The 27,332-nt window shown below is 34.6% G+C and overlaps 1 protein-coding gene across 1 annotated transcript in view; it reads right to left on the bottom strand.

The window, feature by feature from the left end:
* Positions 1-27,332, bottom strand: part of ODAD2 (outer dynein arm docking complex subunit 2) — an 80,036-nt gene that overhangs the window by 16,673 nt on the left and 36,031 nt on the right. Inside the window, exons 15-18 of the mRNA XM_061996989.1 lie at positions 26,211-26,453; positions 18,667-18,781; positions 7,400-7,588; positions 6,637-6,858 (exon numbers count right to left, since the gene is read on the bottom strand). Coding sequence (XP_061852973.1) covers positions 6,637-6,858; positions 7,400-7,588; positions 18,667-18,781; positions 26,211-26,453 — 769 coding nt within the window. The remainder of the gene's footprint in view (positions 1-6,636; positions 6,859-7,399; positions 7,589-18,666; positions 18,782-26,210; positions 26,454-27,332) is intronic.

Here is a 27,332-nt window from a genome sequence, read left to right as displayed (position 1 = left end):
TGATTCAAGTCAGTTAGATCCAATGATTTAAATCATCTGACTTTATTAGATCATGTTCAAAGCGTGCTTCAGTTACTGCTGGACAGATGTTGTTTCATCACTATCATAACATATAAATGATTCTCTGTATATTTCCAGGAAAATAATAAATGAATTTAATAGCTTTTTCTTATTGCACTGTTATTCTGACATTCCTGTCTAATAATGAACTGGAATGTATATTAATTTAAACAAAGAGAACAGAAAATACTGCCAGTAGAGACTGAGGTACCTTATCTTTGCATAAATGTTCAAATTAGGTGAGGTGAAACACAGTAAAGAATCTCTTCCTCTTTCTTGACTATTACAAGAATTTGGGTGACTATTTCAGATGGGCATGTCCACAATGTAAACTTTTATAGTTAAGATGAATGGTTAATTTTGTTCTTACACAGCCTGATTTTCAGTGCTTGTTTTCTCTTGTTCTTACTTTTTCTTCTTACTTTAATAATCTCCTCAGATGTCTCAGTAGCCTCATCTTAAAAGACTGGCCTCAACTTTGTAGATGGTGAAGTCATTCAAACTTCCTAGGCCTTCGTTACACTAAAATAATCATGATATTCCACAAAATAAATCCTTTATTTCTCTTACAAAGTCAGAAATTTACTTCCACAATGGATTATCTTTTAACTTTATTCAATTGCAAAGTCAGAATGACCAGGAATAATCAGTCGTGTGCTTCTCAGTTGGATATACTTTGAATCTTTGAAAATATCTGGTCTTTTACAAGGTATATTATAGGTAGTTTCATAAGTGCCTGCACATACCACCATCCTTCTTCCCTCTTTCCAAAAGCATATGCCAATCTACAGCTTCACAAAATAATTAAGAATAAATGTAACTGTAACATGGAGAAGCAATGTATTAGTTTGACATAGCAACAAGATCTCCAGGACAATGATTTAAATGTTCTTTCAGGATCTTTATATTACATGATTTAATTCTTTAAAATTTGTTTAGACTCATCTTTTCACTACTACAAATAGTCACACTTTCTCATCTGCTTGTGCTTTGCAGAATAATCTTTCATCTTAAAAGAGCATCCCTGTGAAAAAACCCTACTCTTTAGTGGATAGTTGGAGATCTTTTCATCAACAAGATTGATTGTTCTAAGGTTTCAGCAGCAGTCAACCATAGGTAGATATCTCTGTCTGTTAGCAACAGATACATTTTAAGAGATTTTCTGTAAAGAGTATTGCCTAGTACTCCTGCTTATCTTTGCTGTAAACTGACAATCCTCCATTTCTTCTCCCTCAGTTTCTGGACAGCTATGTCCAATCTTGAATTCAGGTTGATGCCTGGTCCTTAGTTTGATGTCGGAATATTTCTCCTGTGTTCTAGTGTCCCACATGTCGTTATTTGGTCTTTGAAAATACAAGTCTCTTTTCCAGCACATTCATGAATTTTTCCTTCAGAAAGAGGAAATAGTTTCTGGTGTTTGGTAGAAAGAAAGCATTGATTCATCTGTCACAGGTCATAACCATTGTTCCACTCCCAGTTAAAAGAAAATGAAGCGTGCAACTGAACATAAAAGAAAAACTTCATAAACTGCCCTTCTTAACTTCCTCCAAAGTCAGCCTGTTTGTCTACTCAAAATTTCACATGGCAGCTGACATACACCAGTATTTTCCCAACTTTTTGTCACATAGTCTTGCAAACATATTTTGAGTGCAGTTACAAATAGGCAAAAACTTGGAACACTGGTTTTCTCTCACAACTTTGTGTATAAACCTGTTGTTTTGTGATTTAGCAAATGCTGTTTGCAGCAGCAGCAAAATGTGAAATATGAGAATCTGTCTGAAATTACTTTCCCTATATATTTTTATTCCTGGTTTCCTGGACAGAAACACGCATATACACATTGTATAGTCAGTGGTCAGAAAGTCTGATGCTTTGAGAAAGTCTCTGACCAACTATTCAAGCACTCAGCAACTGTGTCATTCACACAGAGCAAATGTTTCCCCGAAGCATCAGACTTTCTGTGCATATGAGCATTGCACATGAACACATGCTGAAGGACACCTGGGATTATGAATGTATTGCAACCTAGTCAAAACCACAGCAGCTGTGACATTAGTCCAACTGGGCATGATTACTGAAACACCAGATATCTGGTAACAGGATGAAAGATGAAAGGAACCCAGATAAATTTTCCAGAAGCAAAAGTATGATTGGCCCTGGAAAAATCTACATAACATCCCCTACATAAATACAAAGCATGCTTTCAGCCAACTATTCACTGGAGAGGCTAGAAGAATAGAAACACCCGGACATTCTGTCATCACTGAGAAGCATTGTGCAAAGATACCAAATAGCACAGACACAGTGCTGCAACTAGTGTCTCACCTGTGCTGGGCAGACTGTGTGAACAGAGCAGGAGAAATTTAGCACTGTACTGACTCTCACATTTGAACACCTAAATCTCCTCTACCCACTCTCTATGCCATCTAGAAACACCTCTTTAGCCTTTCTGAAGCTATGCACCTGGACATAAGAAATGAGAACTGCTTCAGGGTCCTACTCTTTAGACTGACCCATTTTATCAATTTGTCTTGTGTTAAGGATTTTTTTTAAAGGCTTAAAGGAATAAAGCTTTAATAAGAGCTCCATTTATACTTATTACGTTAGAACAAAGTTTCTATAAAATGCTAATTTTAAAAATCTGGATAATTAAAAATACAGAAACATTAGTTGTGAAGAAAGTTTTTGTTTGTTTAGATATAATTGCCTTCATATTCTCCAAATGAAATGTCTGCACTATTTGTAATTAAGCAGTTCCATGAATGTTCACTTAAACGCAACTGAAAACAAACTTGCAGAAAAACCGAATACCTGCAGGTGTTGGGTCAGATAATTCCATGTTTCTTCCCTACTTATTTGCAGTTCTTAGCACTAATTATGGACTATGTTTAAAGAATTTCTTCAGTTGGATGGTTTCCTTACAATAATTAATATATTCTAATTTTAAAAGTATCAATCTTGTTTTCAAGGCTCAATTTACAATTGCAAATTGTTACACCGCATTGTTACACATTTGCTGGGTGACCCTAGGACTTCAGATTCTGTGCTACACACAGTGACTTCAGGATGACACTGAGCAGAAGACAATTTGCTTGAAGAGCTAGACAGATCTTTTCTTAGAGATTTTCACTTATTCGGTACGTTTGGCTGTGCATTGGCTGACAGTCTTTGGTATGGATGAGACCAACCATCTGACTAGTTGGATTTAGTTTATCTGAAAACACACTTGTCCAAACTTTGGTTGTTTTCGCTTTTTGGGGGACTAGTGAGAGCTACTCCTTTAGGTAAATTAGTGTCTTCCAAGGAAATTTCATTTCTTACTGTCAGTAAGGAAAATGGGCAGTAAGAAATCACAATGCTTCTTTTCCCAACTATGCATTTGGTTTACAGTCACCTCCTGGCTATGAAGAAATTCCAGTCTACCAAACTCAGTAGCTCATGGAATAAATCAACAATGCAGCCTTGTAACATTAGAGTTGACTTAATTGAATTCTGAATCACTTCCAAAAATCTTTCCCGAGAGTTTTGCATATTGTGATACCTAGCATGTATGAAGAATTGTTGCAATGTGCAGTCACAAGTGTTTTTGTCTTAACACTCTTTAACCTCTTAATTCTTCATCAGTTTTGGCTGCATTTAAAGATTCATTACAAGAATCAGTTTTGTTTTCAGTCAGATTGCTTTTCCTCAAACACCTCAGATCTTGTGAAGTATGTGTTGTGGAATTTTTAAATACTACTTTAAGGCATGTGGGATAGCACTGCATCTCTTAGCCACATACATTTGTAGCCCTGACTGAAAATTCAAGTGAATTTTCTCTTCATGGAATATTTCATTTCTGAAGGATACAGTGCAGAACTCTGACACTTTATCCTACACATCTCCCTAAGTATCTAAACAACAGAGTTATTAAATCTGTTCCTCTGAAATGATTTCTTTTGAGATACCCATCCAAGTAAGTATATTCAAGAAGGTTTCTGTCATGTTAGATAGGATGACTCTTTCTGGGTACAGAATAAGAAAGCCCATTATGACAACTCTGGTTGCTTTCCTTACTAGAATATGCCACAGGTATGGCTCAGTAAGTCCATTGAGAAGCTGAAGAATACTGCTTAATTATCAAAAAATAGTGAAGAACTGGTTTGCAAAGATCAATCATTATTTTCCACATTTCCTATTATTTTCATTGTTTTCCCTCTGATAGAAATCATATTAATCACAGAATCATTTGGGTTGGAAGGTATTTCCCAAGGTCATCTAGTCCAACCTCCGAGTCAAAGCAGGGTCAACATTGAATTCAGACCAGGTTATTGATGGCTTTGTCCAGTCAGGTTTCTAAATCCCCTTGGACAGAGATTCCACAGCCTCTCTAAGGAACTGTTGTAGTGCTTAACTAATGTCACAGTAGAATTTTTTTTCTGGATATATGTCCAGATAGAATCCATCAGATTCAATTTATGACCATTGTCTCACATTCTCCTACCATGCACTTCAGTAAAGAAGTGTTTGTTTGAAGGCCTTTGTTGCCTTGATAAATTTCTCTTAGATACTATCAAGCTGCTATTAGTCACCGCCGCCCAAAGCCCTTCTTTGTCAATGCCTGGCAAGCTCATCTCCCTCACAAGTCATGTGCTCCAGTCCCTAACCATTCTGGTGTCCTTTCACTGGACTTGTTCAGGTTAATCCACATCTTTCTTGAAGTGGGAGCACAAACTGAACGTAACACTCCTGATGTGATTTAACGTGTTGAGTCACGGCCCCTGACCTACTGGCTCTGCTCCCATTAACACAGCCCAGGACTCTGTTAGCTATTATCAGTCCCAGGGCACACTACTGGCTCATGTTCAGCTTGCTGAAACTGCACTCATAGCCTTTTTCAGCAAACTGCTACCCTGGCTTTTAATCTCAACATCAACCAAAATGTAGCTGTTTCCTGTCACACTACTAATGCACCTCTGCTTGTATGATACAAATATAGGTGTGGGCTGGTACACCTGATGAGAATTGGTCATATATCCTTTCATGTGTTCAGGCCATGCATCAGTCAGGAGATGAGAGGCACTTCCACTTTGGTTCTGTGATGAACCCACACACAAGCCCACATTGACCCGTCCAATGCATTACAAAAACACAAGCTGCTTGAATGCTAGAGAAGTGAAACCTGAACAAAATGTTTAGATGCAACAAACCTAATCCAAGTTCCTTTATTTTGTAGTTTTACTCTTCCTTTTACCAGTTCTCTTTTCTTGCCCTTTACATATTATTCCAGCATATTGTGAATAATAAAAAACTGAACACTTGTAATATTTTTCTATACCTCCCTATTTGTCTTCAAGAGCAAATACATGGTTTTAATTAGTCTAAATATTTTAACTAGGACTGAAAAATAAATATGAATCTAGTCTGAGATTGAATTATAAAAGTATATAATCAGAATCAGCTTTATTCAGGATGTTCAGTGTGCTACCAGTTACAAAACATAAACCAGCACAATGAAATGAATGAAAACAACAGACGAGAGGAGCTCAGAAAATCAGTCTCAGTTGATTGAAACATAAGTAATATTAAAAAGTCATCAGACACTAGTTTCTAATTGAACCATAGTAGAATATCTATTCCTCTGTGCTGTACAGCCAGTAGAGTGCAACAGTGATGGAAAGGTGTTACTTTCCAGAACTGAAAGAGTAGCTTAGATTTGAGCCAGTTCAAGTACTGGCATTTAAACTGAGTCTTTAAACAATTTTGTCCAGTGGATCTTTTTAATCCAGTTACAGACATAGCCAGCTACAGATAAATGTATGATAATGTATGGCATTAGACTGTCCCAGAATTGAAACTGCTCACAATAAAGTGCACTACCATTAGTGCAGGCATAAATTCAAAATTAATAATAATACTGCATCAGAAGTCAACTCTTATTTTCAATATATTTACCTCAACATGAAATTCTGCAAACGGTCAATCAGGAAATTTATGAAAACTGGCAAATCCTATTATGTCTACCTTGAAAGCCATAATCTCTCATGTGCCAAAGGAATAACTCTTCTGGCTTCAACTAGTGAAATAAAACTCTGCTAGAGATATCTTTTTAAAATAAAAATTCTTTTTGGAGGAAGGTCTTTTCTTAGTGTGTTCATACTTTACTCTTGAATTGAGAATTCTTAAAGCAAATGCAGAATTGACTGAAAAAGCTCCAGGTAAATGAACCCTTTTAATTTGTCCCAAAATACAATTATACAAATTTCCTAGGTGACTTTCTGCCATACCAGGCAACTCTTCCTTAAGACAATTCAATGTCTTTTACAAAGTCACTTGAGAATGGGAAAATGCTACCAGCCCAGTTCAGTCTAGAAGTGTATGTCCACATCACATTTTGACTCCAAACAACCATCCAGTTGTAAGATCTTTAGCACTGAAATACTGCTCCCTAATTCAGTACTTAACCAAATAGTTTTAGGACAAAGTTTATAAGATTTAAGGTACACAGAAGTATTCAGAAATTACTATGTCTTCTTTTGACCATACCAAACCCTTTCACTAATTTGAACTCCAAATAAGAGAAAACATCCATCTCACCTTCACCACTCCATTTTCATGCATGGTGACACAGTTGCCGGGATCCTCTGAAAGTTGATATAAAGCCTGAGCTGTAGCTCTATGAACTGATGGATCATTTGACTTCAAGTAACGTACTAAAGGAGCTACAGCTTTGGCCTCTCCAAAGGCAATTCTATTGTTCCCCCACATGCAGCACTGGGAAATGGCCTCTGCTAAGTGATGTCTTAATTTTTTATTGCTCTGAAGAAGGCAAAAAACCAATAAATTAAAGACAACATCATAAAAATCATAGGAAAGTAGAATTGTAATCTCAAACATTTTTAAATCATCCTAATTTAACTTACAGTTAAAAACTGGAGGGTGCTATACAACATGGAGCTAATAGTCTCTTACTCTTTGTAGGACGTGCTGTGAATATCTACATTATTTCAAAGGGGCTTTTAGCCTGACTGGAAATTAGATAACATAAGCATTAAGATGTAACTTATAGCCCCATCATTGAGATTCACTGCATAGCTCAGATTTATTGCTCTCTCAACCATTTGTGTTTTTTTCATACAGCATCTGCATCTCGCAAAAGCAATATTCTGCAACAGTAACTACTAAAATGAAGCTCATCTTCCAAAACAATTTAAGTAGCAGCTACAGAGTGTTTTCATGTCCCAAGATTCTACAACTCTTCCCTGTAGCTGCTGCAAAATCCATTGCTCTTGTCATAACCCTTTAGTTGGATATACAAGAAACTCAGATACTTAGTATAATATGCTTAGACGTTACTTACTGTGTTTGCTAGTCTAGATAACAGAGGGACAACTCCATGATCTGTTATAACAGCTAAATTTTCTTCGTCTTTAGCTATTTTTGTAACAGCTGCACACACACTTGCTAAAACTTCTTTATTCTTTGATCTTAGCAAATTGACTATCAGTTCCAAGCCACCCACAAAGGATCGAACCATTTCCCCAGCGTCCTAGATGAGAATCAAAGAAACATTATTTTTAAATATTCAATCTGTATTTACATGCAAATGTTAAAAAAGAAATTGGCATGACATAATTATTCAAAACTGCAGCTATTACTGTGCTGACTTCACCAAGAAGCATGGTTAATTTGGAACTCAGAGCTCTCGATTGACACATGCGACTTAGACTGTTTTACAAACCACTATGTAGGCAGAAATTCAATGCCAAAATAAAGGTATCTACTGTCATTTTACCTGCTACTGAGTATTCTTCACAGCCTCAAGTGGCCCCTTCAGAAGGGTGAAAGTCTGCCTTATCTACTGTATTGTATTTGCCAAGTGGTTGCCATAGGGCACTTAAAATAGTAATAAACTCTCATAGTGTCTTAAATTTCCTACTTGTCTGACATCTAAAACAAAGGAGTGGTAATATTACTTTATTGTATCAATACAAATGAGTACCAAAAATATTTGAGAGGAGATTATCCATGTCACGACAGCAATTGTGGAAGAACCACGGTTCACCTAGCAATATGAATAATCAATGTAAAATGTGCCCAAAGGACACAAACATGAATCTAGAAAAATATTGAAATATGCTCTTAGAAAAGAAATAGAAAAAAAAAATAGTGTGCCTTGATTTTGAATAGAGATCTAGTCTATCTTTTCCATCTTGAAAAAGTTATAATAAAACTGGAATAGGCTTAGAGAAGGATGCCAAGAATAATCAAAGGTAGGGAACTGCTCTGTAGAAGGAATGAGTAACCAACAAAGACATTCGAGGCAATAAAACACAGAAAAAATGAGAAGCAGTATGATAGAAGTACACAGAATCTTGGGTAGAAGAGAAAGGGCACACAGGGATCTCTCTTCCAGCAGAACTGGTAAAATCAGATTACATTAGCAGGTGGCATACTCAGAGTAAAACAAAGATATTTTCAAACAAAAGATAGTTAAGATGTCAAAGTCCTTGGTGCAGGATTGCAGTGGCTGTTGAAGTTTACATGTTAGAAAATAACTAGACAAATAACAGAAAAAGAAATCCATTAAGGGCTATTACATATAAAAATATTCCTTCTGGTTTAGAAAGTTCCCAGGTCACAGATTTCTTGAAGGTGGAAGTGCGTTCTGGGGAAGAGAACCATGCCCACAGTTAGGCATGCCCTGCTCTTCTACCTTTCCTTAGGCATCCCTCATGGGCTACTATGAGAAACAGAATACTGTGTTAGTCAGCTTATGGTCTGACACATCATTGGCTTTCTCACACTTTTGTGTTTATTAGTGGGCTCAAACTATCAAGTACATGTTTACATGTTAGACAAAACCAGCAGTCTTGGCACTGTAAGACTAAACTAATGGGTGTGGAATTCAATTGGTTGCCTTAGGCAGAGGAACTGGCAGTATCTGATTAAGTGACATGCAGCATATAGTACTTCATGTACTCTTAAAAGCAGAAAGAGTATAAATCTAAGTTTAGTTTAAACACAAATTCTTAGCTGATTAAGTTACATAGCCACTGACCAATGCTGTACACCAAGATTCATTGTGCTCTAAATTGAGATGCTGCAAAGTAACGTATCTCTCTCTTTGGTGAGATATTCCAACCTGTAAGATTATATTATTTCAGACAATCACTTTTCAGTTATTTGCTTTATGGACTTGGCAAATACAAAATTCCAGAAGATGCTGCAGTTCTGGGTTTTTAGTTCTGGGTCTAAATGTCAAACAGAACTCTTAACTGTGATGTTTCCTTGTCACAGAAATCCAAAGCAGTGGGTAGACCCATCACAAACAAAATATTTTTCACCACAGGTAGCGCAACTCTTAAGACTGGAAGGGAGAGATTATAGTGTGAGGGTCAAAACCAGAAGCCACAGTGTGTAGAAAAAGAGTGGTATCCAAGAGCAATCTTAGTGCTGAAGTTCTGCAAAAATGGAGTGAAAAAATAATAGAGGTCCTTACAGAAATTAAAAGAGGATCTAAATGTTGTGCAGAAGAAGGACAATAAAACTTTGTGACTCAGAAAATAAGCTTGGAGAAACAGAGAAAGAAGGACAGTGAGCTACATGCAAAGGGAGGTGGGTTTACAGTGTATTTCCCATGGACTCATTAGCATAAACATTTGTCTATCATTGCTAGTGTATGCATATCACAATGTAAATGTGGCTACAGACAATCAACTGAATGAAACCAATATTTTTCAATATTGGTTTTTATGCATGTCTTGAAATTTTAAAATATGGCCAGAGGTGGTTGATAATTGGTTACAGAGAAAGATTTCTACATAGAAATTTCTTACCTATACATATTAAAGAGCTAGACAGCTAAACAACCAGATATAAAAGGGAAAAGAGACATATATTTATATTTACTTACTTTCCTTGAAAATTACTACAGAAATGTGCATTACTTTGTGTCTAAATATTCCCTCAACAAATGAGAAAGGCTCCTGTTCAACAGGTAAACTCTACAGCAATGTGTCTAAGATGAAAAGGGCCCTGCTATTCATGAAAATGATTCTGCCTTTCTGCATGGTTCAGATATCTGTGTATTATTCTTCATGCTCTTGAAAGATGTTTTGTAAAGAGATAAGATAACCTGTATGCCATCTTCATTAACTAATATGTCCTCTTCTAAAATCGTTTTTGCACCTGCACATATTGTCTTTCTGGGTGGTTGTAAGTCTACTTGCTCAATTTCTCTTCTGACAAGCTTATACTTTGCACATTTTGTAAAGCAGTAGGGCCCAATTAAACTGATGGAATAATTTATAAACAATTCAACAGTACGTAAAAGAAAAGAATTTCAATAATCATCAGTGAAACCAGCTAAACAGAAGGACTAAACCTTCTTCTAGTGATGAAAAGCAGAGGGAAACTGCAGAAACCACATGTCAGGAAAGTTTCCCAAATGTTGATTGTTGGAGTAGTCTGGTCGTCTGTGCAAGACAAAGAGAAAAGCAAAGAAGCAAGAAATTTCAAGAACAATGCGCAGAAGGAAGGACTGAAATCAGAGATTAAAATCCATTATGTTATGGGTGAGATCTTTCTTTTTTCTCCCCAAGAAATTTAAACAACAAATACAATCTTTTTGGTATCACTGAGCAAAAGCACACACTTGCTTTGTTCGGTATTTTCTTTTTATTTACTGAAAGATGTGTATTCACTATATACTGTTACCATACTTTAAAGAAATTTAAAGAAGAAATTATTTGAAGTTGTGCCTGTGATTGCAGAGGTCTAGATTTAATTTTTTGAATACATTTTCTTTGAGTATACTTGTATTAATGATCTGATAGCTATCCATACTACAAAGTCTAGTAATTTCTGTGATTTTTAGTTTCCAGCCACTTTTGGCTATACTTATTTTTGTAACAGAAGAGAAAAAAAAATCATATATAACTCCCAAATTAATCAATGGACAACTTCTTTTCTGTGATTTAACCCAAAGGGTTTCTAATTTCCAAGTATTAGTTTGTATTGAGCTTTCACATTTATATGTAGCCCTTAAACCTCACTCCAGATCTGTAAAAAGAATTCTGTCAAAATCTGGGTAGTTTACTACTGGGTAATAACATGATTTTGATACTGAACTTGAAGTGGAAAGTGTTCCATTTCCAGTCCAAGAATACATTTATACCACCTATTAATCTTATATATCTTTCAACAGAGCCATTAAACTACATTTATTTTCTTTAATGATATGTATCAAGTTAGTCAACAAACTTCATCTAATTTGAGAAGCTTAGAAAATATCTTCGGATACATCTATATAAAAAATGACCTGAAAGAAAAGGAAAAATGAATTTAAGTTAATTTAGGTAATTTACTCTCCCCTTATTTACTCTGACAAGACTTTACTTCTTAGTTGTCTTTACAAGGCTACTCAGGTCAAGTTAGGCAGGGAAAAAAAAAAAGTATGGTAAGAATAAAGCCTAAGAACAGCCTTTATAGATAAAAATACTGATAAAATCACTGATAAGATAGATGATTTTGTTTTATACATTCGTGTGTATGTGTTAAATGATAGGTTCAATGCTTCTGTTTTAACAATAATATTTCCCGAATGGAACAAAATAAGGGTCCAAACATAAAGATATTTAAAGAAGCAAAAAGAATGTTTTAAAAAACTGGAGGTGGGGAGGAGAGTAATAATGTTTTACTGTATTGACAAGAAGTATCTTTATTTTAAATCTTCATTATTATAACTCTTAATGCAATATTTAACCTGGGGTGGCAGATATGAAAAAATATGGATTATTACACTACATTTAAGTGTCTGAAGAAGATAGGAAAAGATGATGAGATTTTTCAGGATATGACTACCAGTTTTTTTCCTTAGAAAGTAGGATAAATACTCTTTAAAAATTGGATTCTAAAGGAGAAGTTTGCAATCCCTACCACTAAAAAAACCCTATCTATCATGGATGCTGAGGCCAGCAAAGTTACGTGTTAATAAAAGCCTCATCCTGCTTACTATTCAATCAAATATATTCCTTTTGTTGAATGACATAACTATTAACAACATTTAGTTGACTTTTCCTTTATTTCCACACTGGCTCCTGCCAAGAGCAGACACACTGTGAGACAGACCAGCTTTACACATTTTTGTTAATTAGGAGCAGAAAGCATTATGATATTTGCAGAAAGACAAATTTGGAGAAAAATCACTTGATCTTTGCAGTATTTATACAAGGAGAACATTTGGGATTTTTTAGTTCTCTTGTCATCATATCATATGAAGGTTTTGTGGTTATTTTCATTAACTAAATAAAGTTCATCAGCCTTGAGACATACAGTTCTTGTAGAAGAACTACTGAATTCTTTCATAACTGAATTCCTTTCTTATTTCTTCCAAAGGGAATACTTATTTGAAAGATGTAAAGCTAAAAACTGTATTACAAAAACATATTGTGTCTATCTTTAAAAATATCCCACTTGAAAGATAAAAGTTTCTCCACTAAAAACAAGCAGTATTTCACTCTTAAAAAAATCTTCAAAAGCTTAAGGTGACCAAGTGAATTTGTCAAATTTAATTGCTTTTGCCCAAAAAAGTGATGGTATGGCCATGCATATATGCTTTTGTTAGCAAGAATCATCTTTAAACTACCTTTTATTTAATGAAGAAATGTGTGCATTTCAATCCCCTATTGCCAACTGAATAGTTTATCATACTAATGCACAACCAAATTTAAAATTCAAAATACAGAAATGCAACAGATTAATTTGTATATTGTAGCTACTCAATGAAAAAGGGAAATACACAGTTTATATAATGAAGTTTCTGTTCATTTGTCTTGTTAAACAACTCAATGGTAATATTAATCAAATTACTTTATAATGAAAGTCTAATTTTATTCCTCTCTATACAGGTGTGAAGACTTCCACTGTAGCAGAACAGATGAAGAAATATTTTGTAAGGTGAGAATACCTCACTGTATCTCACAGCTTTTCTTCTGTGTTGGGAAAATGCAGTGTATTAGGAGAACAAAAACAGACAACCAACATGGATTTTCCTGTCCTTTTCACCTCAATGAAGCAGGGTAAAGCCAGAGGTGCTTTAACATGGTTCCAATGTCACTCAGCAGCCTGAAGGGGCAGAATTCCCTACTCATAGCTCTTCAGAAAAGTCATCATCACACAGTTACTTGGCAAATGTATTACTATTGATAGTTCAAACAAACCAAAGCAAAGTCCACTATCCAAGCATCTAGCCCAAGGAACCATGCAATGTATGTTCTCTAAAAGACAGTAGGGGAAAAGAAGTCAGCATGGTCACTCATGTAACTTTTAGTAGTCCTTTTGTCTATTGTTCTCTTTACTTTTCAGTCTTGCAGACATCTACTCTTCCTTTCTAACTGTCACTAAAGTTCAAGCACGGAAAAATGCCACAGAAGCAGTGAAACTACTATTATAAAAGTTATTTCAGGTCACAACAGAAAAAATGTAATGATTTTCGTTAGATTATTTTGAATAGAAAACATTGAATAACTGGAAAAACTACAATTTTTTTCTTATTAAGTTTGGGTTTAATTGAAAATGTCTAAGAAAACTTCTAACAACAATGAATATGTTTATGAGAAAGTAATCACTAATGTGTATCTCAATATTGTAGAGATTCAAGACAGCAATTTTGGTATTTTCAGAGGACATTCTAGGTAAACAAGCAATGCAATGACCACACAAATGAATTGTTACAACAATTATTGGTTTTGTCTCTGCAACTCTGGAATGGTTCCATAAATTAGAGTGGTATATGAGAAGACAATCATGTCATATACTACCACTTACCATTACAGACCACTGAGAATCTGGACAACAAGAGTGAAGTACAAAATAAGCTGCAGTTCAATCAAAAGGTTCTGGGCTAGATAAAATGATTGCTTGAAATTTTCTGGTTTATATTATGCAGCAAACAAGACACAACGATCTCTGTGGTCTCTTCTTTCCTTAAAATCTATGGAAGTCCCATGTGGCAAGGGTAAAGACAGAAAAAAGTGAGATGGACAGAAGGAAAAATAAAGAAAAGATTAAAAAGAAAAAATATGGCAGGGATAAGGTTTAAATTTTTATAGATTTTTAAAATCAGCAAGTCTAATTAAAGGTACAGAAGCTACATGACAAGCTGTTGACTAGCACGTGTAGCTATTATAAACTAAGTTACAAGGTAAGCAGGTCAAATATTTTCCAGTGGAACAGTATTCCATCAGAAAACACTAATGGAATGGAACCAAAACCTTCCATAAGAACACAATACCTTCTTGAAAAGTTTTGACAGAAACCAGACAGAAAGGCAGGCTAAATTACCAACATGTCTCTTCTTTTCTCTTGTCAAGCCAGATGGCTGGTGAGTAGCCTGCCAGGCTTTTTGGCTTCTGGTTTTCACAGAATCCCTGACTTCTTGCCTGATGGGCTGCCAAAGAGGTCTCCAGGAGCTCCTAAGCTTTTTGGCTTCTTACGGTCTCCAAGCTGTCAGGCAGATGCTTTGCATAGAACTCAGGATCGGAGGCTCTCCAATGAGGGAGATATGGGTTATGTTCTTAAGTTTCCCTTTGCTTCCCAGCTCTCAGGTTATGTATTTTACAAGAACTGGATTTCAGTTTTTGTAGATACTAAAGATCTCAGGGCAATTTATGTCAGTCCATTTGGGATCACTAGGGTAAGGTGTCTATAGGAGGCACAAACAACTCCTCGTATTTAGTTTGCTAAACTTCTAAGTGGTTTGTGTCAAGGTTCATTGGATAGGTTGATTCTGCAATCATGGCAGCCAGCAATAGGTTCACTCACGGCTTCCTAAATTTCTAAGGACTCTGATGCTCTCGAAAGCCTGAGGGGCAGGCTAAAAATTCTTTTCTGTCTCTCTTATAGTACTTTTTTGAAGTTTACTTCATAATAAATGCTTAAAAAATTGGAAAGTCTATATCCAGACATCAGGGATTAAAAATTTCATAAAAATGAGATCAAATATAGAGAAGTAGTTATGATTAGTGTTAAAAATGATGATGTATAGAGAAAGCAAATAGGAAAATGAAAAGAGAGCAGTAAGAACACTGATTGAACTGCCAAGGTTTCTGTATAGAATTACAAGAAGCATAGCAAGAAAAACAAAGAAATTGGAAAATGCTGGACACACTAAAGTAGAGAATTTTGACAGTATAGACTTAACCAAAGAATGGTATGTAAACAAAAATGTATTGGTACTGCCTAAGTAAAATTTTTTAAATATAAAACAAATGAACACCAGTGTGCATTATGGGGCATAGTTGACCTTTACAGAATATAGTTTTAAATTTGTAAAATGTGTAAACAAAGAACTTTAATTCATTTTACACAGCAAATAATTTTACTATTTTTAAATGTAAGAAGAATTTCCACATTCACAAAATCACATTCAACTACATTTCTTTGTTACTTTTAGTACAGAAATGTTCTCTGTGGTTTTACAAGTATGACTATGTTACAACTTCCATAACAAGCAAAATCTATATAATCCTAAATTGCATGGGTCATCAGCAACATATTTTCCACCCACAGGTTAACTCCAGACTGCTGGCTCCAGTAGAACTCACTTCCTCAGTACATAATACTTTTACAAGAGTGAATGCTACCTGACTTTCACACATGTCCATCTCATGACCCTTCCCTGTTAAACCTGATTTAGTTTTTATTTTCTGAGTTTTTTGTGTCAGTGTGGATGTTCTTTTTTTTCCCCCCTGTATGTAAGAAATACACAGACAACTTCAGATGGCTGATCATTCCTCGTAACACCTATGAAATTCCACTACAGAGCTGAAGGTGATGCAATAACTTGGAGGAGAGGAGGGGAAATCGTGCTTTATCAGAAACGTGTGAGATGTCATTTTATAAGTGCATTTTAAGAAAATAGAATAATTTTCTCTCTCTTTTCTCTCAAATCCCCAGTCTCAGACTGTTTACCTAAATTATTTTGACAGACTTTATGTGCAGCTGGCTTCCCAAAGTTCTTTAAGAAACCATAACAGTTGCAGCTATAACAAAAGTTAAAACTGAAACTGCTTGTCATTACCATTCCTGTTCCAATGTTTGCACCCAATACTCTACTAAACAGGAGGATGGAAAATAACCTCTACATATCTTTCTTTCTCCTTTATTCCCCCCCTTTTTTTTTTTAAATTCAAGACATTCTATTTAAAGGTTACTCTGTGAGGAAATAGACATTTTCATATAAACTCAAGCTGGCAGGGTGCCTCGTGTTGGCACAATGCCTTTGGATGAATTTTATAATAGCCCAAATAACATTTTTGTAGAGTTTCTCTAAATTTTTCTGTTTAGGATGATGTACATTGGGAGAACTTTATAAATACAGTTTTTCAAAGAAACATCATAACCAAATACTGCTGTTCCAACATCAACAGAGTTGAGTAGACTTTTCTTAGCCATTTTTCATAATCATTTGTGTTTCTTGGACTGCATTCTTACACTTTGTCATTACCAATGTGCCTGCAGTAGTAACTTTTCCTTTTGAAAGGAACTAATTAATAAGAATCTACTTCCATTAAGATAATAGATAGATAAACTTCTAAGAGTTTATAAATATCAGAGAAAATAATCTTTAAGTTGAATGTACAGAAAATGTACAGAAAAATGGATATTACACTAAGTTGTTATAAAAATGTGTTTGTGATACTATTAACAAGCACTATTTCATCTATAAAACTCCACACAGCAGAAGAGAACCATTACAGCTTACCCAAAAGAACACAAAAAGAAAACAAATCCAGATTCCAAGCTCATAGCTATTTGAAACATGGTTTGCAGTCCCAAGTACAGGCTTCAAAAAGCCAGAATGCATATAATCCTTTTAAAGTCATGTTCTTATTACTGCTTGTGAATTAAGCACTGCATAAACCAAACTGTGCTTTGGAATATCATGTAAATTGTTGAATATTATTAACTTTGAAAAAAATATATAAAAATTTGTTTAGATAGAAATACTTATTAGTTTTCCACAGTGTGGCTATAAACACTGCTTTATACTTATTTCTTTCCATTCAGTATCAGAGGAAAGGGTATTATTGGTAGGTTTGTTTCAGTGTGCCACTCAGCCTCAGTGTCACACAAAGAACTCTTTGTGGGGTCACAGATTAGCATTTGGGCAGGCAGCCAAGACAGATGAAAGGAGGATAGCTACACTAAGGATGTACATAGCTTACACTCATCAAATACCCTGAGGAAAAAAAAAGAGAAGAAAAAAAAAAAACACTGTAGTGTATAATTTCAGTATCAATCTTCTATCCCTTTAGCTTCTGAAAAATCGCTTTTAGTGGAATCTCTAAACAGGCACTACAAGTTGCAGAGTCTTACACATAATAAGTATTACCTCAGTATCGAGATAAAGGAATATTTTAACATTGTTATAGCACTGTTGTTCAAGAGTGAGGCAGATATAGTTGTACCTTGATAGGTGAGACATGTACACACTCCACCATTAGGTAACAAAAACCTTTCTTAGTGCATATTTTAACAAAAAAAAGAAAAAAGATGAAAAGAGAATTTAGAATAGTCATCGTGTCTAAAAAGTGGCAAGAAAACTGATACTGTAGAAATCAATGTGAAGAATTAAAAAATGCCTAAGTTTTAAAAATCAAGACCAAATATTCCCACAGTACTTCAATCCATGTATCTATATCTGTATCTACATCCATCCATCTATATAAATGATTAGTAACCATACAATGCTCAACTTGAATCAAGAAACACTGCCTGCAAAGGATGCTAGCACTTTGAAGGAATTTCCATTCTTTACATAGTCAGGATCCCAAATGATAGGTAGAAGGATATACACTTGTGGCATAGTAGGGAGAACACACAAAAGTTGCATTAATATGAAAGTAAACTAGAAAGGGAAGATTTTACTGTACTAGCATTATGGATAAAAGCCTACTTAGTATTCTAGGAAACTTCTACTGGGAAATGAAACCTTCCCCATTTATTTTACCAAAGGTCAGTGGTAAGAAGTCACTGAAGATGACTTACAGCTCTTACTGACCATTTTATCTCTATTTGGAAACCGACATTAAATAAATGAATAGCTCAGTCTTCTGAGCACAACTGACCTGCACAACAACCACTATTCACAACTGGCACTTTTTGTTGGCAGTCTGAGCAGAAAATCTAAGGATTACATTGGCACTGAGTCTGAAATATGCTCTGAAACCAGAAGATGGTCTCTTGAGAACATAGCTGAAGTACCTCATAGTGGAGAACAACTACAACTACCTGTGCTATTCAGAGCCTGTGAGTAGAAGCTTTCTGTTTTCAGCATTGCTAGATTTTCAGCAAACTTTACTTGGGAACTGTAGTTTTAGGTCCTGATAAGTTATTAAAATGTATTTTTTAAATACAGTAAAGCAATGTAAAGGCAATACAGAATGCTATTCTGACTGCTAGATGGAGGTCTATCTCCTTTTGAATAGTGAACATATCATTTTTTAAGCACTTAACAGAATGAAATAGAGTGTAAGTAGCAAATAGCAAAGTACTAGCCAAGTATAAAAATTGTATATAAGTATATCTACAACAAAGCTATTCCTTTAAACACTTTCTTACCTTAGCATTTTCAATGCAAGGACAAATAGCCCATGCTGCATTTGCTTGAACATTTGGATTAGGATTTTTCAACAATGACCATAGCAAACGAACTCCATCTAGATGGTCAATTATCCTATTGCAGGAACAGATCAAAAAAATGAGTAATTAATTATGGAGTAGGTAATGTTAAACTATTGCTGAGGGTTTTTTTGAATATTGCTTTAAAAAATACTGTTTGTTGGGTTTTTTTTAAACATACTATTGTACTTTCTGTAAATGCTTGGGTTTTATTGTCAGCTAATCACCATCAACATACCCAGCAAACATTGCTTACTATGGCAGATAAGAGTGAACAAATGATGTAAAGACAGAATATGTTTTCTAACTAAATCTCATTGGTGATATTTACTTTTTTCTTAGCATTGTCACTCAAAACACTTAGAGAAGATACAGCAAACTACATTATAGCCAGAAATCATATAAATGTGAAAACAAGTATGTGATTTTTTAATGATCTGCACGCAAAGGGAAATCTGAATTTGAGCATACTGGCTTCTTTCATATAGTAACAAATACTTTCCAAAACAAATATTTATGCCCAAAACTATGTACTTAACTTTTTATTCAGTCTATGTCTAATGTATTTACCTTACTCTATGACATATTTTAAAATACTATGTTTCTAATCTAGCATTAGAAATTAAAATGGTCACACCACAGTGCATCCTTTGTTGGGCATGAATAACGTGTAACTTGTTTCCCATATGTTCCTTACCAACAAGACTAACACTGAACACTGTTATAATTACTTAAACACGATGTAATCACAGTATCCTCATGACTAGCTGAAAAATAAATTATCATCAGAATCATCTCTACACCATCTGTGTTATGTTTATATTATCAATCAGGCTTGGGGATCATAACTTCAGATTAGGGTCCAGTGAATACCTTAAACAGAAAGGAAGGTCAAACAAAACTTAATAGTCTTTACAAACATGGCTTTTTTTTCAAGATGATACAGTAAACCCAGAACAGATGAGTTGAAGGTAAAGAAAAGTAAGTACACCTTCATTGTGTAACCTCAAAGGTAAAAATTTGATTGTATAAAATGAGTCTACACAAAATTACATATATATGTTCACATAGTGTGGATGACTTCAGGAAAAGCTTCAAAACAAGCTTTCAAATCCTTCCAAACCCTGAACATTTTTAAGCAATTTTAAAATTACTTTCCTGTAATTTCAGAAAGCATAAGGAATTTTTTCCTATATTTGAATTAATTAAAAAGAACCCATGAATCTTCTAGTCAAGCAGAGTACTGACCATTTACCAACATGAGGTACTTCCTCCCCAGAGGGCTTAAATATAAATGACCCAGCTCCAACCAGTATATAAAAATCAAGAGATAGAAGCCAAACACTGAGCTCAGATTTTCCCAGCACACTTAAAAAAACAACTCCTGGGCTCATTTCTTTCTTTTTTTTTGAAAGCTTCTTTTTAAATTTAAAATTTGCTTTCAGTTTCTATTCAGTTCTCTTCTCTTTAGTTTTCAAGGTAAGCTAGACTCACTTCAAGGTTAATTTTTTAAAGAAAAGTTTCCTCTTTTGCTTGAAGACCAGAAACACCACTTTGTTTAGAACCAACAGAAGACAATAAGTGAAATTGTAGTCCTTAATCCATTCAGCATTTGTAAAATCAAACTAAAAACCAATATGGACTAAACAAATAAATCTCCAAATTACTCTGTTCATCACTAATCATAGAATCATAGAATGGTAGGGGTTGGAAGGGACCTTTAGAGATTGTCTAGTCCAACCCCTCTGCAGAAACAGCTCAGACTAGATCAAGTCTGCTGATCTAATTACTGCTTTCTCTCAGTTACACTAGATTAACTCAAATGAAAACAACTTTACATGCAAGAACCATGCTCTTAAGTTCTCATACTGGAAGAATTATCATTGTGTAATCACCATGTAAGCAGAAACCCTTTTATTTTCACCCTGCTGAGAACAAATATTTTCCAATTAAGAAAGCATTGATAAAGTGTTCAATTTTTCTATGGTTTCACTGCACAATGTATGAGACAAAGAAAGTAGGTAGTCAATGAGTTTATCTGCTATAAAAGTGAAGGGAACACTAAACTATATGGCCCTGAAAAATGTTTCCACTTTAAAAGTGCTTAGACACTAGTTTTCTTTCTATGTGAAAATTCTTTTTTAAACTAGACAAAAATACACATTAAGGTTTCCTTACAAATAAACACAGAAAGACATAGGATAAAATACCTGTAATCTTGAAAATTTCAGCTCTGATGGCATAATGCTAAACAATATCCTGATTTGGTTTTATATATTGTTTTTGTATCTAATTTTCTTCACAAAATGTGTTGTAAAATTGTTAGCAGCATGCTGTAATAAAGATGCTTAGCACAATACATACAAGCAAACATACCTTAAAATTTACTTTGCTGAGCATTCAATTCTGTATTCACCCACAGCTAGTACCTTCATCACTCTGTGGTTACAGTCACTTAAATGATATATTGTGTAATAAATTGTTTATGTTATTATGATAAAAGTACACTGCAGTTAAATCTGGATTAAGCAATCACTCATGGGACTGATAAAGGACAAATCTTTAATAAAGATGAAGAATATTTTCTTTGAAAGCTGAAGGAAATCTCACAAAAGCTGAAATAAAACCATATTTAGTTGGTATAAAAATGTTAATGTTTATAATTTTAAAGTCCAAATATTTAACTGATTTAGAGAATAGATGAACTACATAAATGTAATGTATCTAATGTACAGAACACTGTTAATAGTAAAAATTTTAACTGGCACAAAAGTCACTCAAAGTAGAAATGTAAACTTTATTATGGGTAATTGCCATCTGGTGTTTCACTATAAGTACATAAAAATATATTAATATGTAGAATTCAGAAGCAAGACCCTATATTTTGAACTACTGTGGCTTTATACCTTAGCTCAGGAATTTCACAATGAACCTGAACCAAGATGGCCAGCAGTCACTTCTTTTGATTCAAAGCTCTGTGCCTTGCTGTAGACTACTCTTATTTGATCACTGACACAATTTAGAACCAGATGTGGATTACTCTGCTCTTCATAATAACCAAAGGTGATTGTATCAGCAGTCAGAAATAGCTAGAGTGAAGAGGCAATCCTGTTATGCACTCCTGTGCTGGCCAGAGCAAAGGTGAAAGGGCAGACAGTTGACATCATTCCTACAAAAAGGTAACTGTGTGGTGTGTAAGAAGAATGTCTTCCTGGTTTCCACACAGAACAGCTGATGTATAGAATATATCTTATGGGCAAATATTTTTAATGCAATTAGACCCATTCAGAGATTATTGTAATATCTAGGTTACAGTGAATTGGTATTTGTTATTTGACCAGTGTGATAACTTAACAAGGTCATTTTTCAGGATGACTTTTGTTGGCTGTTTTTAGCCAGTAGCTGTTTAACAAAGACTTTTCATATTATTTCACTTATGAACCTTGATATAATGACATCATTGAACATCACAACATGCCTGTACAAGATGTTGGTCACAATTCTAGAAATTTACTTTGCTTTTCATATATTTGAAACTAGCAAAATTGTTGATCTGAAATAGTGTATCTCTTTCAAAATAAAACTCATTTCAGAATCATGGAATATTTTAGGTTGGAAAAGACCTTTAAGATCATCAAGTCCAATCATTAACCTAGTACTGCCACATTCACCACTAAACCATGTCCCTTAAACATTGAACATTTCCAGTAGAAACTTCAACATGAATTGCTTAAACACACATACAGACACAGAGCCTAGACATCTGTTTGTCATATCTATCATCTTTCTCCATTTCAGTGTTATTTGCCAAAATTTTTGAGAGCTCTAGTTTAATTGCCTACCAATTTAGACCACAAATACAAGTGTAAATAAACAAAGTTATACTGACTCTGTATTGTGCTTACTGGTAAGATTACAGGGTTTAATTCTGGCAGAATGTAATCTTGTCTTTTTTGAAACCACAGTTTAGCATGTTTCTTAAAACTTTCACTAGTTGCTGCAGATTGCTTTGATAAATAGTATTATATACCAATGACTTAAACTCCATCTGTTTGGCTACAATAATTGTACATTTTAGTTCATAAGATTCGAAAACCTGAGTTTTGAATGTTAGAGATGAAGACTATGGGTTTTCAAATGAAAATCTAGTGGTGGTTAAAGAGTATGCACTAGTCCTCTGTTTTTAATGAGATAAAAAGAACAAATTGTAAAACATTCATCAAAAAGACAAATATACATAAAAGATGTGCAGCAGCATCTCTGTCAGAGGCCATACAGTAGACTTGGTATGGAGAAGAGCTTCACACTGTCCACATAATAACAAGGTCCTTCAGACACATAATTGTGCTTTTTTGAAGATGTCAACTTGATTTCTTTTTATAAGAGAAGCTGGCTGCTATTCTTTATTTTGCATAGTTCAGTTGAGTAAATGAGAATCCATTGCTTAAAGTTGCCTTAAACTAAAGGCTTGGTGCAGAAAAGTAATACAATTATACCTTCCACTTAGTAGTTTTAGAAGTTAGTTAACTAGGAAACACGGCAGAGAGAAAATATTTTTTAAAATACATACAGAAGCTGTACATTCACCTGCGCCAATCTACCAGTCTGTCTTTGTCAGCACAGGCTTCCTCCACTGAACAGATGATAAATGTACAATATTCCTCCCAGAAGTTTAACTGCACTGCCTCATAGAACACTCATTTTTAAAATAATGCATGATAATGATTTATTTCATCTATTAATTCCACCTTCTATTAACCCCATCAGGAGGCTGGGGCATCCATTTTATCGATGGTATCAAGCAACAGGACAAGGGGTAATGGGATGAAGCTGCAACACAAAAAGTTCCATTTAAACATCAAAAAAAACCCTATTTCATTGTTCAGGTGAGGGAGCCCTGGCACAGGCTGCCCAGGGAGGGTGTGGAGTCTCCTTCTCTGGAGGTCTTCAAGACCCACCTGGACATGTTCCTATGCAACCTGATCTAGGTGGAGCTGCTTCTGCAGGGGGTTTGGACTAGATGATCTCTAAAGTTCCCTTCCAACTCTACCATCCTATAATTCTACGATCTTCTGCATTACTTACCCTTGAATCATTCAGAGAAATTACCTGAGCTCCACTCTTGATCTATATTATTTTGACATACCTTCTGCGGCAAGAATAAGCACATTCAAAAATATGACTAATCAACTGAACATTTAGTTTCTAAGCCACACTTTTTTAAACACATATGCAGCTAATGAAATGTAAGCATATATCTGAAAATTCTCTGTCCTTGTGAGGACTTGATACTCTCTTTTAAGTTTTCCGATATTGTTCTGGGTATCTAGAACACATGAAAGTCAAGGAGAGTAGAATACAGAAAAATCATCATAGTCTTTGGAGTTTCTGTAGCTCTAAGCTAAAAAAGCAACTCTTTAAACAGTGCTTGTCTATACCAGATGACAAAGAAAGCAAGTCTCAAGATCTGCCGGAAAATTCATCCAGAGAAAAGCTATTAGTAGAGAACAACTGTTCTCCTAAAACCTGTCAAGCCATTCTGAAGAGTGATTATGAAATAAGGAATGAGTAGAGAAGGATCCAACCTGATAATAAAATCATAGAATTAATGTTTTACTCCCAAATTCAGTAAATGGAACAAAGAGATACTGCAGGCTAGGTATTTTTCATGAGTTTGGTGACATATCCTTCACTAAAAGAAGAGCAGTTTGGATGAGAAGCTTATAAATTCTATTTCTGCTGTACTGGTCTGAGAGAGGAATAGATGTACTTTTTTGGGGGGAGAGGGATATTTGAGATATGCTTTTAACTGCTCTTAAACCTGTGAGAGGCAGACCATCAACCAAGGAAATCACTTAAACATGTGACTAGTTCCACCGGTGTCAACGTTTTAACTAAACATTGTTTTCAAATATTTTGCTGGATTGGTATCAAACTCATCCAGACCTGGATGAATCATGACTTGGGAAATGGCAGGATTAACTTTTCTAGTACTACAAGTCTAACTAGCACAATACATCAAGTACTTCACAGTCTTGTTAAAAGCAATAATTTCTGGGTAACAGGTTTTTTTGTAGTAGTGAAAAATATATTCTACTCTATCCAAGGTCTTGCTTACTTGTTATTCGTTTAAAATAATTTTTTTAACACTTTAAAAGATGAGAAGCTTCAATAAAGTATTTGTTTCATATGAACCAAATTCAACATTTGATTCCTTTATCCACTCTTCACACACGCTATAAATCTTTTTCCCAAATAATCTGTACTTTCTCCTTCTTAAAAACAAGATGGACTTTGTTCTGTCACAATTTTAGCAGCAACTTGTGTTAATTTTTCATGTTTATACTGACCACATTCTAGTATGAAGCTATCCATACTGGATACAAGTGACCATCCCTAATATTGGATTACGAGTGAGATTTCATAAATATCAATATATATTTATTGACATTTAAGCTTCTCAGTTGATTTACAATGTTAATTCTGTTAGCTTCATACGTTACTGCAAAGGCTGATTTTTAGTGAAATATTCAGTGAAAGCTATTTCATTTATTTATACTTTTATGCTACATGGCCAACGCTTCATAAAAGCTATGTTTACAGTTGTCTACCATCTAGCCTTTTGCCACTGGGTGACAGCCAAAGCATGAAAACAAAAGCCCTATTCAGGAAAAGAATTCACTGCACTGCTATATGAATATCAAGTGAATTATGCAAATCAGAACAGGAGGAGCTTAATAAAACACTCTTTCTGACTTTACTTATATATAAGGAAGGAAATATGTCGAGAATCTTGAGGTAAATATCCCCATAAAGGAACAGTGAGCACAGTAAATGCTGACCTCAACATTCATCTGGAACACTTAGTAAAAAAACTCAAGGATATTTGTAAGCTGTACAAATTCATATCAGAAAATCAAAGAGAGCAGCAACTCTTTCCATAAAAGAATATTTTTCTTCAGTTTTGTAAATCAGTAAGAGACGAGAAAAGGGTCCAAAAGCAATCTGAGTTCATAAAAGGAATAGAGACAGACAAAACAGATAAAATAAAACTAATACTCTACTTTTAAAATTTTCTAATTATTTTTCATGACAGTTAATGTGCACATTTTCTTTTAGAAATGCTTTCTCTAATTAAGGCTGTAATTTATGATTTGAGAACTGATGTATAACGAGAAGGCAAACCAGGTAGCTATCATACAGCACTTAAATGGTGCTCTGTAACTTTGAATTTTACCTTTCATAAAATAAATTTAACAAAGGTTTAGCTGTTTTTCCTAAAAATTCAAAAGCTTTACATTCTGTATGTTTCCTTAGTTCATTCACACATATAGCACATTTTACAGTAGGATGTAAACAATCCACACAGCCCCATAGAAAACATAAAATAAAATATCCTTTTAAGTCAGATTAGAATTGACTGTATTTGTGCCAGAAAAAAAAATCCCACAATATTTCAAATGCTAGGAATATTAAAAACTTACATCATATTTTCAGGTTCTGTTGCACAAGCTCCCACTGCTTTGGTGACATTCACAAGTAGAGCCTGATCAGTTCCAGTAAGTAACTTCACTAGAGGTGGTATTCCACCACATTTACGGATAATAGTTCGATTTGTTGTCTCTTGGCAACATTCTCCAAGTGCTCCAACAACATTTACAAGGACTTCTTCAGGCTGATCAGTAAGCAGTCCTACCAAAGCTTCTATGACTTTATAGTCACTAAATCTAAAAGGCAGCAATAAAAGTAAAGTTGTTATTTTCAATATATTACTCTTATAAGTGGAATTTTACCATTAATTATGATTACAATTGAAGTGAAATGGTTCATTTCTGTATGTGAATTATCCTGTTGAAGAAATCACAACACAGGCAAACCATCCTGATCAGTTCTTTAAAGTGTGAGCATAATTTCTTTACCTTTGTAAATACATTTCTCTAGTTTAGCCATCCAGGAATCTGCAGAGTAACGTGAGGTTTTTTCTAAAGTTGACATGTGGATGAAACATCTATAAACAGTCAAAGACTGGCAAGTACTGTGGCATCCTAACTTCTAATATTTTTCTTGTCATGTTAACAATTCCTAGAGTAATGTATCAGACCCTTTTCCACCTCTCTGAACCAAAAGATCACCCTCACTTTTCACTGAATGTTACCCTTCAGAGATCTTGCCCTGACCAGTTCTATACTTAGTTCAGACCTACTACCTGCATTTTCCTAAGGTCAGACCTATAGTTCTACTACACTTCCATTGTACTATGTTAGATTCCATATTGAAATTAAGAAATGAGTTGACTGAAATATGACTTGATGGTTGTATTATACTTCCCTCATTCTTTATAGAACTTTTGGTGCTGAAAATCAACATGTTTTTTAAAATCCTGGAGGTTATATCCTACAAACAGATGTGTACTGAACCTCAGAAGTTCATCTTTCAGAATAAAACTTTATTCCTCAGTACTGGGGTAATCTTTTAAGTTAGTTTTGTTCAGAACTTGGAGTATTTTTAACACTTAACAAATATTCTATCTTCCTTTCATAAATTTGCTATGATGTACCTTGACAATTGCACTTGGTACATTGAGATAGATCTAACCTGGTTATTAT

The sequence above is a fragment of the Colius striatus genome, chromosome 5 (assembly GCF_028858725.1).
Source record: "Colius striatus isolate bColStr4 chromosome 5, bColStr4.1.hap1, whole genome shotgun sequence".
Taxonomy (NCBI): domain Eukaryota; kingdom Metazoa; phylum Chordata; class Aves; order Coliiformes; family Coliidae; genus Colius; species Colius striatus.
Note: the sequence above shows the minus strand (reverse complement) of the source record. Positions and strands in the feature narration are given on the sequence as shown.